This window comes from Myodes glareolus, chromosome 8, assembly GCF_982192425.1.
Source record: "Myodes glareolus chromosome 8, mMyoGla1.1, whole genome shotgun sequence".
Lineage (NCBI taxonomy): Eukaryota > Metazoa > Chordata > Mammalia > Rodentia > Cricetidae > Myodes > Myodes glareolus.
The window spans coordinates 36,703,508-36,721,500 of NC_142033.1; the positions used below are offsets into that span (position 1 = coordinate 36,703,508).

A 17,993-nucleotide genomic window follows, 5' to 3' on the forward strand; every position below is an offset into this window, starting at 1 on the left:
CCTTCTATTTCCTTTATAATTGAGTAATATTCCACTGCATATATGTACCACATTGTTCACATTTCATTTGGCAGTTGACAGACATAAATGTTGATTCTATTTCTAGCCACTGTGAATAAAGTAGCAAAACATATGACTTGCTTAAGTATCTTTATTGCAAGCTATAAAGTGGTTTGAGCGTATGTGTAGGAGTGATTTAAACTTGGACATCTGTAGATCTCTTTTTAACATTTGGAGAAGCCTGCCTCCTGGTTTTCTGAGTTGCTGAACTAGTTTATACTCTCATTAATAATATGTGATGCTGACTAACAAAATCCAAGATTATATGAAAGGACCATTCATCAAGACCAAGAAAGCTTCATTCTAGAGATGCAAACATGGTTCGACAAATGTAAATGCCTTTGGCAAAATTACTTCAACATTTCTAAATGACAAAAGTTACAGAGATATAGGATTGGAGAAGCATGCCTCAACATAATAAAGGTATGTATAATAAAAACACATAGCTAATATCCTTCTAAAGAAAGACAAACTCAAGCATTTCTACTAAGATTAGAGAAAAGACATGTGTTCTCATCATTTATATTCAATTACAAGATTCTTTAATGCTACATTCTTTATAAAAAGTGTAATTGTATCTAAACTTATTTATGATATATTTTTGAAGCTGGTTATGGTTTTTCACACCTGCTATCCCAGCATTTGGAAGGCAGAGATAGGGAGACTGTCTTGCATGATGAGCTATAAATTCAGACCTTGCATTAGTACAACAAAACAAAATATTAATAGATTTCTCTTTCACAAGTACCTGTGAATTTGCAAGAATGAATAGCATACATAATTAACTCACCTTTAGAGAATAAGATCTCTTTTAAGGCTAAAGCCTACCAAGAGTAGAAAGTCATAGTTGTTACATTTTCTTTAGTTTCTGTAGAATTATATACTTTTAATCCACATTCCCAATCACAATGACTAACTTTCATATTGTGTCAAATTATATGCTAAAATTGATTATAATAGCTCTAATATATGTAATGATTGAATGATAAAATGATTGACCGTAATTTAGGTTTATAATAGCAATTATAGCAACCTGAATGCAATATCTAACATTCGTTGAGGGTTCCAGGCAGATCTGAGCATTTTACATGGTTTCATTTGTGCTCAAAGAAACCCTACAAATGCAGGTTCATTGCCTTTCACAAGGCGGCTTTGTCAGTGATAGATCCAAGATTCATGCTCAGGTCTCTTTGTGAGCTGAGTGCTCCATTGTTTTAAGCCTTCATTTTAACATTTTCTTTTGTTCCAAACACTAGAAAAGTAGACTTTCATTTCACCAATATTGACAATGTGACATTATACTACAAATTTCCGTACATACTTTCAGAACAGATTATGCCAAAACTCAGATAAAAACAGTGCAAGACATCCATCCTTGACAAACAGCTTGTAAAGCTGCTATAATATGTATACCATGAGACTCAAGGGATCAGATTTCTTTAAGTGTGGGGACTTTTTTTCTATTTTTTCTTTTTTTATTATTTTTATTTTAGAAATGTGGATATATCTTAATTCTTTATTTTTCATAATAATATTTTAAGAGTTAAGGCTAGTAAACTTTGTATTCCAGTATAAAGATCTGAGAATTTGCTTCACACCACAGATCTGTTATTGTCACAAATTAACAACAATTTAAAAGATCATGTTTATGATTTTATGGAAAAGTACAAAAGAACAGTGATTTCCAATTGAATAATCAGTGCTAGATTTATTAGATTTAAAATAAATTTTATTATCATGTGAATACTGATTATGTGGAGTGTGTTCTTACACATACCAGAGCAAACATGAGGAGGTCAGATGAAAACACTGCAGGATAGGTTTCCTCATTACATCTTTGTGTGGATTCCAGAAATCAGACTCAGATTGTCATGTCTACAAGGCAAGGATTTTACCTACTGAGTCGTTTTGCCTGCTTGTCCACTGATAAATTTTAAAGAAAGAAACCGAACGTTCTTACTATTTTCTTATCACACAAACCGAACCTCTTTTCTGCTTTTCATCTCATTCTTTAGTCCTCATTTTAAAATGTAAATCCCCACACTTGTATGTAACTATTATATTTGATTTAGTTAATTTTTATAACTTTTGTTAGAGATTCTAAGAATAAAAATAAATGACATTAACACACATGCAATATGTAATGTCATATGAGTTTTATGGTTTCTTTACACAGATATGTAACCCAGGTGTATTACTGAAACACACCTTATGGGTGTTTGAACAGTTACTGAGTGCAACGTCAGGTAATAAAATATAGAGCATAGCTCCAAGTGTCATGTTGACTCAGGAGAGCTGCAGCATAAAAATGGAAACTTAAAATTATGGTGTTTTTATTCATTAATTTATCAAAAATATATTAAGTACCACCCAAAGTCTAGACATAATTTTACTACAGATATTCAAGAACAAAATCATATTTAGTCTGTTAAATTTAGCAACAACCTCAGCAAATTAAATACTAAAATGGAAAAGAAATAACAATGAGATGACAGTATTGAAGTATTAAGTGGCAAATAGCAATAGTTCACAGTTGACATATTAATTGACTGGAGAGTGTAAAAGTACTTTATAGACATTCAGTACAGCCTTTATGTGTCTTTCATGCTTCCTGAGATACATACTTCATTCGCTCTTACAGCATTAAGTGACAATTTGAAAAACTGGGGCCAGCAATCAAATTTGTATTCCTGCCTGGTTTGTTTTCTGCCAAATGGCCTAGCTAATCTAATGCACTGATATAGAGGATAGACAGCTCTGTCCATTTTGGCTCACGTGTTCCATTAAACATATTGTGGAATCTACATTTTCCATTTTTTCCAACCCAGACTCACCTCCTGCAGCATGTGTGCTTACACTGATTCTCATCTTTCAGATTACAACTACCCTTTTTCTCTCTCTTTCTCCTTCCATATGGGAGGATTCATTAAGAAGCTAGAAAATCTGAATAGTCTGTAGTTCATAACTTTCCCTCTCAATTGTTTATGATAGGAAATAGTGTCCTGAATATGGATATGAATATATGTGTATGTATTCATATATAATCACATGAATATATTCATATATTAAGAGATGACGTCTGAGTAACAATCATTAAATAATAATGATATGCATTTAATAAAAAAATATCTTCTACTATTCACATTAAATATTTGATTCTATCTTCCTTTCCCTCTTCCCTTCTCTCTCTTTTCTTTATTCATTTAATCTTTCCTTTATTTCTCATTTCTGCTTTATCTGAATTATTATTTTTACTCTTTCTATACCTGTCATCTAAAAAAAAGTCCCATTCATTATGTGAGTTTTATCTGTTAATACATACACTATTAAGTTATTTGTGTGTAGTTATTGAAAATAAAGTTTGAAAAGTTGTGTTAAGTGTACTGGACTTTGATTCAGACACTTGCAAAAGAGGTAAGAATTGTAGACATGTAATATCAGTAAACCCCATCACATCACAAATGATGAACATTTCATGTTGAAGCTTCAATATCCATAGGCTATAATAAATCTCATAAAGCCATGAGATAACTACACTTTGGGACTGGTTGCAGAATTGGACAGTACTGGCTGAAGTTTAGGCTCTCAAGATTTTTAAAGTGTAAAATTATGGGTATTTATTTTTTCACCAATGCAAAGACAGTTTTTAAACAAAAGAAGTTGAATGTGTACTCTGCTTCCAGGAGTGTTTAGAGCTAGGTGTAGACAAGTTTGACAGATAAGTAAGGTGTCCAGAATTATATCCTCAACCATCATGTAAAGACTGAATGTAGAAATGCTCTCTGCAGGAAGTCTTGCACATTTACCTTCCTCAGCCCCCAGTGGAAGATGCTGTTTAAAAAAGAAACATGTAGAAACTTCATGTTTAGCACTCAAGAGTGACCTCTCACTCCCTTAGACACAAACATCAGCTTTTAAAAGAATGCAGACCATGATTTAGAGGGTTAGGAGGACATCCACATGCTATCTTCACTTGGTTTCAGTTCCTATTTTCAATAGCACATTTTCTCGAGCTATTACAATAGTCTCCAAATTTTTCACCTTTCCTCTTTTGCCAATTGAGGATGTACATTATGCGTGTGAATTCATTTATGCACTCATGTACACCCATGTATAAACACATGCATACATACACATAAAAATAGAAAATAATTTGCAAACCCAAAGTAATTATATAGACTATGAAAAAAATTATCAATGATAATGGTAGTTTCTAAAACTTTTTTAAAAGCAAGGTATTTCACTAAAAGAAATACCAAGAAGGTGAAGTCATTTTTAAAAGAGCACAAGAGCTGCAATTACCGAAACAGACAACCACGATGAATCTGTGACCACACTGGCTATACCTAGCATTCAAGAATTGCAGAAGACACTGTGAAATATGCTCTATGTGGTATAGATTCATAGACACACAGCATTGCAAAGAAGGTCATGAGAATGTGGGTCACATGGCACTCAGAAAGTCTTTCTTTCATTTCAAGTGAGAAGAATTCATTTATAAAACATTTACACTCAGTCGAAAGGAAATCTGGCAGGGAAAAACTTCAGAGGCAGTGCAACACTGTTGAAGCAGTCATCTGAAGAATAAGCTGAAGTGGCGGAAGAATAAATTTGGGGGAATTAAAACCGAGAAAAATCACATGACCTTAGTTGAGGCTTGTAGATTGGAATGGGGGCAAGATAAACTTCTGCTCAGTTGTATAATTTCTAATATGGTAGCTATTATAAACTGATTAGGTGTGTCCAAACTGATACAAACTGAACAGAGTTCCAAATGTACCATCTATCTCCATAGCATCATTACACCACGTGCCTAATAGTCACATGTGACTTTCATCCTGGGCATCGTCAATATGGGGTATTTTCGCAGTTCCATTGGACACCACTGGCTTATACAGCACAGAAGCTTTAGGGACAAAATCATCCATGTGGAAGACAGAACAGTGTTTGTAGGCAGCTTGTGGATTTCCAATGTCATGTTAAGACATTGCTCTTTTCACTCTGGTGTGCCAGAGAAACTTCGAAACAGAATGGCAAAGTTTCATCTATGTGCTGTAAAGATAACTGGAGGTAAGTACACAGTGTGTATTCTTAAATTGCGGATGAGGTGGCACCTCAATTTGGAGACCACTGAATAGCTTAAGAAGTAATGTATTACTGAAAATAAGAACCAAACCCTCAAGGGAAGACAGCGTGTGACAGGGTCTCCCAACTCCTCAATTCACAGACTCCTTTCTATAAAAGGCTAACATCTTTTCCAGCTGGTACATGTCTACATGAATCAACATCCATCTACCCTTCAGAGGATGTAATGGAATTACAAACACCTGAGTCAATCTGCAATTTCACAAATCATAAAAGATTTTTTTCTTCTTAAATGGTGTTTGGCAAAGCTCCCAGGAGGTCTTTTGTGATATTGGTAATATGAGAAATACAACAAAAAAGGTCGGCTTAATTAATTATAAAATGTCAGCTACGGTGGGATATTTTAGGAGACAGTAATCATTAGATGTCGATTGCAACGGCAGTCAGGTGACGTGTTTCTACGTGCAACTGGGCCCCGCTCACAGTTTGCTTTCCATTCTGACATCATAATAGCAGCCTTTCACGTTACTCTTCACAGACTCGATAAATGGATTGATCGCTGCATAAAACTCTCATTAAAAATCTAAATTTGTATGAATAGTGGTATTTGAATGAATTTGAATCAAATGGAAAATGAATCATATAAACAAATAATTTTTATATGAGGAATGAAGGCACTGCCTATAACTCTCGGTCATAGATTTCAGAATTAAAATATTTTTTGTGGTTTTCATCTGATGGATACTTTCACTTGTTTATAATATTTGTATAGATTATTTCAAAGCATCAATAATAAAAAAGGGAGAGTAATTATTTTATATGAAAGGTAACTTTTGCCATTTTCTTTCCTTTTTATCATGTATATATAAAAAATATTTAATATAATATATATATATATATCTTATCTCATATACGTTAAATTTAAATTCATGGTTATGAACAATTCTAGTGTCACTTTTGTTTCTTATTACCTCTAAATTCTATCAAGTTTTATAATGTAAAATAATAAATAAGACCAGTTTATTGTCTATCTTTTTACCTGATATTGTTACTTTTTATTGATGTGAATTTTATTAATTTTCTCAAATATTTATTTTATCTTCTTTGACTGTGCATGGATGTGTATATGAGTACAGGGGACCTTAGAGTTCAAAAGAGAACAGTGAATCCTCTGGAACTATAATTACAGGCATTTGCGGACCATTCAAAGGGGGTGCTAGGACTCAAACTCAGCTCCTCTGAAAAAACCATATGCCTTATGTACTCTTAAATACTGAGGCGTTTTAAAGTCTTTTCTTGGTTATTTATTATGAAAATATCTATTTTATTCTCTAAAAGTAGTCATTAATTCTTTTATTCTTGTTTGGAAATTTCATGTATGCTTGCTTATATTTTGATCAAGTAGATACCCATTCCCTCTTCTATAATTTTATCCTACGCCTCCTAAAAGTTTTCTCTCCTAATTCTGTTCCCATCTCCTGCTTTAATTCTAGCATAAACTTTTATTTAGCCCCTAATATTGTCCAGACCCTGTATTTCATATCATCTGTGTTCTATCCTGCTTTCATAAATTTTACTTTGGTGGCAAGATCATATGTTCACATCTATATGTTTACATTACAAAATGTCTACAATTCATTTTGTTAACCCCTTCTGTCAACCCTTGTTCCACAATCTCCATCGTTTTATAACCAACCTGGATCTTTGTGCCTCTACTCCCCCTCCTCTCTACCTTCATTTTCAGGTTACTCTCATTGCCCCCTCTCTCCTCACTGAATCCCTTTCTCTGGACCATTTCTAGTTTCCTAACTTTCACATGTACTCCAGAACAGAAGGTAAGAAGTTAGTATCCTCCACTTTATTAAGATGTGATCTCTCACTGAACCCAAGGCTCACGGAGTAGGCTAGTAGAGGTAGCTGGTTTGCGATGAGAGCCTCTGTCTCTTGGCTCCTGAGCTCTGTTGTAACCAGCATCCACCACACCTGCGCATCATTTTGTTTGGGTTCTGAGAATCTGTGCTTGACTGCTTGAATTTGCAGAGCCAATGCTCTATCCGCTGATCCATTTTCCATGTGTTGCGTGTGCTCGATTGTAAGTATTAATTAGTCTTTGTTTCCTACAATTACAAGCCCAATAGCTTTGAATGAAAGTTCAGATTTTAAGAAATCCTTTATCTGTTTGATATTTAAACATTTCCCATAAAATATTTCATGTTTGAGAGATACAGTTTTTCAAATTTTAACATAAAGAAAAAATTGGTAAACATCTATATTAGAAAGAATTAAGCTCAGAGAAAGGATTTTTATAGTCTTGACTTCTAATTTGCTGCCGATATGACAATGAAACAATGATTATAGTGAGATTTCCAACGCACAGCTTAGTTAAATGAAGACTTTCAGAAGTTCTGAAGTATCAAGGATGACTAAATGGCAGTCCTTTGGCTGTTTTGAGTGATTCATTTTTTTTTTCTAGTAACTACTCTTCTTGCTAGCAGTGTGAGTATGTGTGCTTTGCCATGAGTTGTGTAGTATACTGTGACACTACCTTTTCAGAGAGCAATAGCAACAGAAAAGCAACGGCAGTAGTCAGGGCTGTCTTCTTGCTATACATGCCCCGTTTAATCATCAGTCTGGTCTGTAGGATGGCAATAACCACCTTTGCAATACAGGCATCTCAAAGGCAGAAGAGCAGCCACATTTTCTGTTCAAGTTCACACAAGCACTGTTTCATGGGAAACATCTCTCCCAAGTGGGTCTGACTCTAAGTGCTTGGTTTATGTTGCACAGTTTTTGAATCTTGCCAGTACTATGAGATTTTCCAATATTGTTTTGACTACAGTTCATTATTCAGATCCTGAGTCAGTATGGTTTCTCGGAAGCTAAAGATAGATGCTACAGAGACTGGCAATCTGAGTTCAGTATCATGTCTTAAAATTGTTACATGTGTCCTGTAACAGAATGTTCGTTCTTACAGATGTACACATAAATAAATGCACAAAGACATATATTAAAATAAAACTTTTACTCAGAACCTATTATGAGATTTTAGTTTGGTATTTACCTCAAATAATCCTGGTAAAATAGAAATTATAGATACCATCAAACTGAGCTTGATTTGTCTATAATATGCTAAAAATTTACATAGGTGCTCATATGCTGCACGCAGAGAGAATTGCTGCACTGCTCAAATAAGCCTAGTTTTTCACATCTATTGGTTCTGAAACTGTGTTTTTAAATTTTTATACCATGGCTCTTTGCACTCACTCACTCCTATATATGTCATATTTTTTCTGTCTTTTCTGGCATTTCCAACTCTTTTCAACATCAGAGTATCTCTTTCCATTATTGATTCTCATTGTAACTAAGTGAATTATATAACATTCAGTATAAAAAACATTTGTGACATTATGATTATATGTGTTCAACACCATAGAAACATAAAGTTTATTGTCATTTCATGTTTAGATTAATGGTTGACAATATCTTCATAGATTAACTTTCTAGAGGCATATAATGAGTTTTATTTCTAAAGTTATTTTTTTCTTTACATACCTTTTGGAAGAGAAGAAAAGTTAATTATGCCAGTAATGTAAAATCTAAAAATACATTACAGTTGAAAATAATCAATATTTGGAAATCACACTATTTTTTTTTATTGGTTTTCAGTTTTCTAGTGCCTCCCTGGCAGGGATAAATTTATTTTCTTAGATCCTCTTTTTTGGTCTCAAAGTCTCATTTATCATTTTCTTAGGTATCCCCAGGTCTCCATGCTGGATCCACTCTGATTCCCATGAATAACATTTCTCTGCCTCAAGGAGAAGATGATTACGGCTACCAATGTTTGGAGGGCAAAGATTGTGCTAGCTTTTTCTGCTGCTTCGAAGACTGCAGGACAGGGTCCTGGAGGGAAGGACGGATACACATACGCATAGCCAAAATTGATTCCTACTCAAGAATCTTTTTCCCAACAGCTTTTGCCTTGTTCAATCTGGTTTATTGGGTTGCATACCTTTACCTGTAAATTCCACTAATAGATAAAAATCACAAATGTATGGCTTAGTCCAATAGACTCAGATATATTCCAGTAATATGAAGTTTAAATTTAAAAGAAAAGAGTCTTTTGATCAAAATCTGAATCATACTGTTATAAGACTAGGGCTTTTATACAAGAGTAAGGCAGAAGTATTCAGGTTAATTTATCTAAATGGACATAAAAATTGATTGTCAAGTATAACACACTGAAATTATAGCATATATTTTTACTTTACTTTTTTAGTTTTGCTTGTATTCTATTAATATTGAAACTTAATACTTCTGTGAGACATATTTTGAATATGAAATAATTTTAATACATATTTTATTTAAATATAATTATTGCTTATAATGAAAGATTAATGCCTAGTATTAAAGTACTCTTTGCCTAGATTAGTCATTAATTTGATTTTATTTCTTGTTTTTACTTGCTCTGTTTGGGATTTAGATTGTTTAAAACAAAGCCATGATTTTCTCGGATTTATTTACATTATACATTACTCTTGAGAAGAAAATAATATGTGTATTAATGCCTTTTTAAATAATTTCCCTTGTGAACTGTTAATTTGTAATTGTACATGTTTATGGATTTACAGTATAAAAAGTGCTATTATGTCTTATGATGGATATATGAAACAATTAAATCAAGCTCCTTGTCAATTGCAATTTTTAAAATGGACAGTTTTATCTGTAATCCAGTTGCTTTCCTGCTCAAGTGTTAAAAAAAAATCAAGCCACATTTAATTTGAAGATTTTCAAACTTGGATAGAAAATACTAAAGCCATTTTTTTACTTTGTTTGTTATGCAAGGTGAGAAAAATATCAAAGTTATTTTCTGCCTTGTAGGATTTATGAGGTATAAAGAGGTTAAAAATGTACCAACAAAAAAATCAAGTGGGAAATGTTTCCTTTTCTCATTATGTGCTACAAAAGAGTATTACAAGTTCAAAGAAGCATTACGTCAAAGTGTTTGATTTAACTCTGCTTAAAGAGTCTTCTGGCAATCTAAGCTGCAGGTTGTCTTTGAAGGTAGACTTAAATATATTCCATTGACATTTTATAAGGCAGATATATTTGGGAAACTTTGTCAGAATGTTTTATATACCCAATGAAATCCGAGGTGAGCTTTACAGATGTAGTACAATCACTGGGCTCTCTCTGTTAGACATGTGGAAAGCCGCAAAATTCACCTTGCAAGTGGACTTTGTGAGAGTTATCTGTAATGGACTTGAGTAAGGACATCTCAAAATCCCTCCAGTGAGCAGAAGAAAGACTGTAGAGAGACTCATTGTAGGGAAAGTCAATGCTACATCTGGAAGCAGAGGCTTCAGCTTGGATATAAACAGTAGAAATTTTCACTGTGGTTCTAGAGAGATGGCTCAGCATATAAGAGCATTTTATGCTCTTGCAGAGGACCCAGGTTCAGAGCCCAGCATCCACATGACAGTTTACAACAATTTGTAATGCTTCAAAGTAGAAGTTCTCTTCTGGTGTGGCTGAGCCTTGCCGCATGTACATGGTATATATACAGACATGCAGGCAAATGCTCGCATATAGTACAAATAAATACGTAAATCTCAGAAATGAAGAAATGTTCGATATTCACAGCAGCCATAAATTATAATGAAAGGTTTCATATGGAAGGGCATGTTGAGTTTGGAGAGGAAGCTGCCATGGGCGTGTTTGACACACATGTTTGTATTTCAATAATTGCTCCATATGGTGTGGCAGTCTCTGGACGGAGCTTCGAATGTATTACAATGTGCATTTGCAAGCTAAGTAATGTTCCATCGTTCTCGCAAACCTCTAAAACATACACAGGGTTTGAAGGACAATAAATATTAACTTTAAAAAAATAAAGTGCCAAATAAAGTTTTGGTTATAACTTTTAGATATTCCACTCATTTTTGTTGACAACATTAAGTATTTATATATGTTAGTAAGATGAACATTCACATAAGGGATAAATGAAATATGGAGTATCTGTTAGGACATAACATGCTTCAGTATATTTTTATGGCTATTTTCCATATTTGTAGTGCTGGCTTGCTCCTCGTTAATGGTGTTTAATTTAGTGGCTCTTTGAATTGTATCTAAGCATGACTAATTGTTAAAATACTTTTAAATGCTTGATATAAGTACCCTGGAGTTTTTCATTGTTGTTTTATTAACTAGGCTATAATGTTGACAATATTTAACAGTAGAAATAAAATTGTTAAAATTATTATGTGCTTTTACATATATTCCTTGTATATATGCATGCACACATGTGTATATGTATATGTGTGTGTAGATTATCAAATAAGCACTTTGTTTCAAAGCCAGTGGTATTATATTTAATTAGAAAGATTAGAAAAAGAGGCACACAAACCTAATTACATTGAAAACTAGAACCAAAAAAGTAAAATTTTATTTAGGTCTTAATAACACAGATAAAACTTATAGCTTATTTTTAAGGGAATAAAACCCAATTCTTGTTTTAGTCCATATTTTCAAATTTAAAGTCAACTATGGTGAATTATTTAAATTAATATGACTTTTTTATCTAGATGATTTGAAATAATTAATTAGGTTCTTGTGGACTTTTTTCCTATACACATGGGAAAATTATTTTTAATACTAACATAAACCAAAAATACAATCACTAGGAATGACAAGTAAATGTCATGCAGAAAGATGTAAAATCATTTGAAAAGGTGTTAATTCATATAGACTCAGTTTCCATTTACACAATCAATATTTAAAAATTTTGGGAAGCAGAATGTGCATAGAAATATTTTATCCACCTAAATATAACAGCATACTAGCATTTTATCTTTATAGTAGCATTTATATATTCTTGATTTGCGTCTTAAGTGGTTTTCTCTATATACCCTATTGTATCCAAACATTATTTTAAACAGTAATGTGCCCCTCACATGTTAAAATGCATACACAAGAACAATTGCTAGCAAAGCCTGACCATTTGGAATGACCTTTGTGACTGAGTTTGTTTTCTCCCAATGTTAAGTGACATGCCCATATCATCTCACAATAGAAATAAAGTGATGGCAATCAGGAACACAATGCCAACTGAGTCTGCCCTTCAAATGGTAAGACTCTGAAGAGCTGAATATTTTGTGTTGACGATGTGCAGAAAAAAAATGAAGAAATTTCTTTCAATTTCTAGTGGAACAAATTCTAAAAACCCTAAAATGGATGTTGTAGCACTTCAACCCCAAATCTCGAACAAAAAGATAACTGTGAATGGGTTTTCCTATTGCAGAAAATGTGGCAGGGTGAAAATAAGCACTGTCACAGAAATTTGATTTAGTGCATATATAGAAATAGGCATAAACAGAGAAAATTGGAATACAGATATAAAGATATACTTGCTATTTTATTGTTTATTTAATCCCTTGTTATGAGTTTAAATTTTATTGATCATGCTTAAAGTTATTTCTTGTATAATCAAATATGTCTTTACTTTAGATACATTCATAATAATCAAAAAGTCAAATGTCTTTACTTTAGATACATTTACTGAGAGATATCCATTGCTTGAAAGGATTCTGCTTTTCTGATGCTGAGAAATTTGCAAAAATGAAAACTTCAACGTTGGCTGTTCTGAAAGAAGAAAGAATTGACCAATCTATTTGGAACAAAGATGTCAGAATATGGGAACACAATGAAAACATTTTTGCTTACTTTAATTTTGTCTAGTTATGAATTTTAAAATGTACTTATGAGTTCTTTAAGTTTGAACTGTATTCAATGAATTCTTTAACTTTTACAGCTAAGCTTCATTATTTAGGTTAGTTGGAGAAGTTTCCTCTCTGCCCACTGAAATTTCAGATATTCTACTCCTTCCTCTATTCTTAAACAATTTGAAACTATAGAGATTTAATTCAAATATATTAAATTTTCTGTTAACTTAATTACATTTTTAGATTAGTTAATTATTTTTAGGTTAATGATCATTGCATTGAGATATATGAGTACAAAAGAAGCCAGTACTAATACCATTGGAGAGGTTTTTACTAAGAATGTGCATGTATATTGAGGCTGAGAAAATTAGCGAAGAAATTAGTGAAGAATTAGTGAAATGAGAAAATTAGTGAAGTGCAGTCTAGGACTAAAAGAGGAAGATTACACTGTTGACAGATGTTAGCACGGATTACAAGAGAAAAGGGTTAGATAATAAATTTCAAATAATAGACAAAATTAATAAGCATATTAAGTTCAGTTCTTGCATGTCTGTGAATAGACACTAAAATGAATTTTGGATGTATTACAGTCATGTTTGCTGTTACTGCAATCTATTTTATCATCTGTATTTTTGTCTAATGGATGAAGAAAAGAAATTATATCTCAAAATATAAATGGTAGGTGATCTACTGATTAATTTCAATTTTTATAAATATCTTCCTTATTAAAACTTCCCCACTGCAAATATCAATTCTTTACAACCAAGAAATACACACTCCCTCCTCCCACACATTTGAACAAAAAGAAAGAAAATATTATTATATTTCAGATTGTAAAATGGCTGTTGCACAGATGTGATGACCTGGTTTTGAATCCCAAGCACCCTTGTAAAATATCATACATGGTGCTATCTGCTTATAAATCCCTGTGTTAGGGGCCAGAGAAAAGCAGAAGCCTCAAGGTCACTAGTGACTCAATATGTTCAAATCTGTGAACTTGAGGATGGATGTGAAACCGTGTCTCAAGTGTTGAGTTAGGGACCAATCAAGGAAACACTTCAGGAGACATTTGGACTCCACACATCCACTTATAAACACACATGTGCACACATATGAACGCATGCATACAACAAACACATATACAATTTCATACAGACCAACACACAAACACATATGATTTTTATATAGATAAACTACTATTGGACCTGATAAATCCATGAAGTGGATTTTTTTAAAAATTTTGACAGAAAAACAACCTGTAATTATTTGTCACAAGAATAAATGAATATTTTATTATTCGGAAGTGAAATTTATAAGGACTAGATGAGTCTGTGAATAAGAAAGATTGTGATAACTAAAAAACAGGTAAGCAAGGAGGGATTATACAAAGACTGTAAGACAAAATTTACCTAAAAGAAAATAGTTCCTGTCTTGATAAGTCACTGTAATAACAGTTATTTGCATCCATTAAGTGTGCACAGCCACTTTGCATAATAAAGTATCAGGCTTGTGATTACAGTGACTTTTGTTACGCTTCTGCCTCCTCATTTTGCAGAACATTTGCAAATGTCTCAGAAAAAAATTGCAATTTTTGAAAACATTTTGTACCTTCCTGATTCTAAATATAAAGTAAATCCTGTAACTTTTTTTTATGACATAAAGAGTTCCAGGTTACATTTTCTTAAAATGTTTCCTTTTGATAGTTTCATGAATGATTCCCTTGCTTTGGTGACATCAGCATAAAGTTAAATAGTGGTTAAGGTTGTTTCATGGTTTTTAAATAAAAAAAAAAATCAATCATCTTTATTAGGAAATTTTTAAAAGAATTAAGCTACAGGAGATCAGGTAAATATGTCTGTTCATGATTTTCATTGCTAAGTGTGTTTTTCTGGACTTTTCTAAAAGTTGGTAAGTCAAATCAGAATTTTTGAGATGAATTCAAAGGAAGGAAGGAAGGAGAGTGTGGTTGCTTGGATACCTTCGGTGTGCTTGACCTTTAATGAGTTATATGTTAGTGTTTTAAATTTAAGGAGAGGAGATTTGTTTCACAATGAGAAAACAGAGACTTAGAATGGAGCATCAGCTCTACAAGTTCATGTACTTGGAAATAAATTGAATTTGTGTACCTCTGCTCACATAAACTATTTTTCAATTATACAGAGTCATTCTGATGGCAAAGTGATTGCTCATTTTCTAACTATTGAATATGTTACTTTCACAAAAAAGAAGTGAGTTCCAAAAAGAGACAGCTGTTATTTTCTGTTTAAAGGATAAAATCAACATTGCAAGCTACTGATTGATACCATCGGAATATTTTCATAATCACCTCCTTATTTAAAAAATGCACTTTGCTTCAGCTGAAATCCACCTATAGTGAATAAGCTTTTAGAAAGACTAATTAGTTGGAAATGGTAGCACATGCCTTGAATCTCAGCCCTGGACAACTTGGATAAAATGATCATAAGTTTGAAAGCAACTGGGCTACCCATAGAGGCCCTTTAGTAAAGTTAAACAAGTAAGCAAGTGATGTGGGAGTCCCCTCTGTGTGCTGCGATTGCCATTAATGAATAAAGAAATTGCCTTGGCCTGTTGGTAGGGCAGAACTTAGATAAGCGGGGAGGACTAGACTGAATGCTGGGGAAAAAAAAGAAAGAGTCAGAGGGGGACTCTATGGAGCTGCCAACGTCAGGCATGCCAACTCTTTGTTGGCCACTGCCACATGACGATATACAAATTAATAGAAATGTGTTAAATTAAAGATGTAAGGATTAGCCAATAAGAAGCTAGAGCTAATGAGCCAAGCAGTGATATAACTAAAACAGTTTCTGTGTGGTTACTTCAGTTCTGGGCTCCTGAAACAAACAAACAGCCTCCTCCTACAAGCAAGCAAACAAACAAACCAATAAACAAATAAAAATGAACCAAATCAAAATACAAATGTTCTGACTTTTGGAAAAGACACTATAAAATACAGGCTACTAATTCTTAGGTTATAAGCACAACTGCTCATTTACGTATCACCCAGTGATATAGGATTTCCCTCTGTAGGCTATGATTACCATTAATGAATAAAGAAAACTGCTTTGGACCTATAGCAGGGCAGAACTTAGCTAGGCAGGGGAAATCTAAACTGAATGCTGGGAGAAAGAAGGGTGGAGTCATGTAGCCCTGAAAGAGACAGACATGGAAACTTTAGCCCGTAAACCACAGCCACTGGTGATGCACAGATTGATGGAGATGGGTTAAATTAATATGTAAGAGCTAGCCGATAAGAAGTGCTAATAGGCTAAATGGTGATTTAATTGATACAGTTTCTGTGTGGTTATTGTGGTACTGAGCAGCTGGGAAACAAACAAATGACTCCTTACAACAACCCAGAGTTACTTCTCCCATTTAACAACAGATTTACTGTGCCAATTAGAAAGCACCATATCTGAAATATAACTTATCTTCTACTTTTCTTAATTTTTAAACTTTCAAAAGATCTTGGTTAAATTGAGTTTCTTATAAAGTGGTGAAATTCATTTTTTCCCTTGCCTGTCAATTTATCTGACAAAGATTGATAAATCACATCTACATCCATTTGAGAAGATTTGTACATCAACATATATATCTGTTTTATTAATAGAAATGGTTAATTAAAATTATATCCATGTAACTTGGCATAGATAAATCAGTAGGATAATCTACAGTTGAGTTTATAACTTCTTTGTCACTTAAGTTGACACAAAATTCTTTAAATAAAACATAAGTTATAGCTGTAAATAATATTTCATGCCTTCTCCCTTGAGACAACATGTGATTTATTCATTAAAATAGCTTATGACATTATTAAACACTTGCATTATCACTAAATCCAAGCAGTTATACATGAACATTTTTGACATCAGGTTTATTTCACATTGCACAACATCATGCTTCCTCTCTTCACTTCACTGTGTATATTTTAACCAATCCAATAAGTGCTTCAAATACACACAAACAGTTTCTAAGAAAACATACATTATGAAAAAGTAGGAGATACTTCTGAAGTTGATGCTGTATGGTAGATTGTCTACTCCATTTCAATACTTGAATTTGTAAAGTTTTGGTACTTTGTTTGCTTGTTTTGTTTTGTTGATTTTGTTTTTATTTTTTCTGAGACAGGATTTCTCTGTGAAGCCATGGTTGTCTTGGTTGGTCTGTGGAATAGGCTGACCTCCAAGTTGTGGAGTGCTGGGATTAAGGACATGTGCCACCACTGCCTGCCTTGGTCATATTTTACGAACAAATATTAAATTAAAATTCAAAATTTTAAAAATGACAATTATAAAAATTAATAGGAGGCTTTAAAAACTACCCCTAAGTATAAATGCTAAAAATTAGTATTGAGATTTTATGTCAAAATCAGATGTCTAAATATGTCTAAAATAAACCCCTACTTTTATTTATCTTTCACTGAAGATGCTTCATCAATTTTTCTTTATCATTATTATTTGTTTTTGTTTATTTATTTACATTTTTTCTTTTATTCAAAATGTATTTTTAGGTATCTTGCCATAAGGAATGTACTCCAAAGAGGCAGTTTTTGATCTAGGGATAAATACTGGTTCCACTGTAAGTAAACTGCTCAAGCCACACAACTGTCATCCACATTCAGAGGGCCTAGTTCTGTCTTGTGCATGTTCTCCCAGCACTCAGAGAGGAGTCAGCTGTTTCTGTGAATTTCCCCATCATGTTTTTGATCCCTTTGCTCATATTGCTCCTTCCTCTCTACAACTGGAGTCCAGGAGTTTGGCCCAGTGCTTAGCTGTGGATCTCTGCATCTGCTTCCATTAGTAACTGTATGAAGGTCCTATGGTGACAATTAAGGTAGCCATAAATCTGGTTACAAGGGAAGGTAGTTAAAATGCCCTCTCCACTATTCCTTAAAATATTGGTTTGGGTCATTTGGGGGATTCCTGGAATTTCCCTAGTGCCCTGAAGATACTGAGGCAGGGGCTCTGTCCTGCCTCAAGTAATATAACAGACTTTGTTGACTCTCCATGGGAGGCCTCATCTTCTCTGAGATAAGGATGGGGGTGGGGGTGGGGAGGATGTGGGGAGCAGGAGGATGGCAGGGAGAAGAAACTGGGATTGCATTATAATAAA

At 33.4% G+C, this 17,993-nt stretch overlaps 1 protein-coding gene across 1 annotated transcript in view; it reads left to right on the plus strand.

Moving 5' to 3' along the window:
- Gabrg1 (gamma-aminobutyric acid type A receptor subunit gamma1) overlaps positions 1-11,402 on the plus strand; it is a 93,196-nt gene extending 81,794 nt beyond the window's left edge. Inside the window, exon 9 of the mRNA XM_048415233.3 lies at positions 8,897-11,402. Within this exon, the coding sequence (XP_048271190.1) occupies positions 8,897-9,166 (270 nt within the window). The 3' untranslated portion in view covers positions 9,167-11,402. The remainder of the gene's footprint in view (positions 1-8,896) is intronic.
- Positions 11,403-17,993: the final 6,591 nt, after the last annotated feature.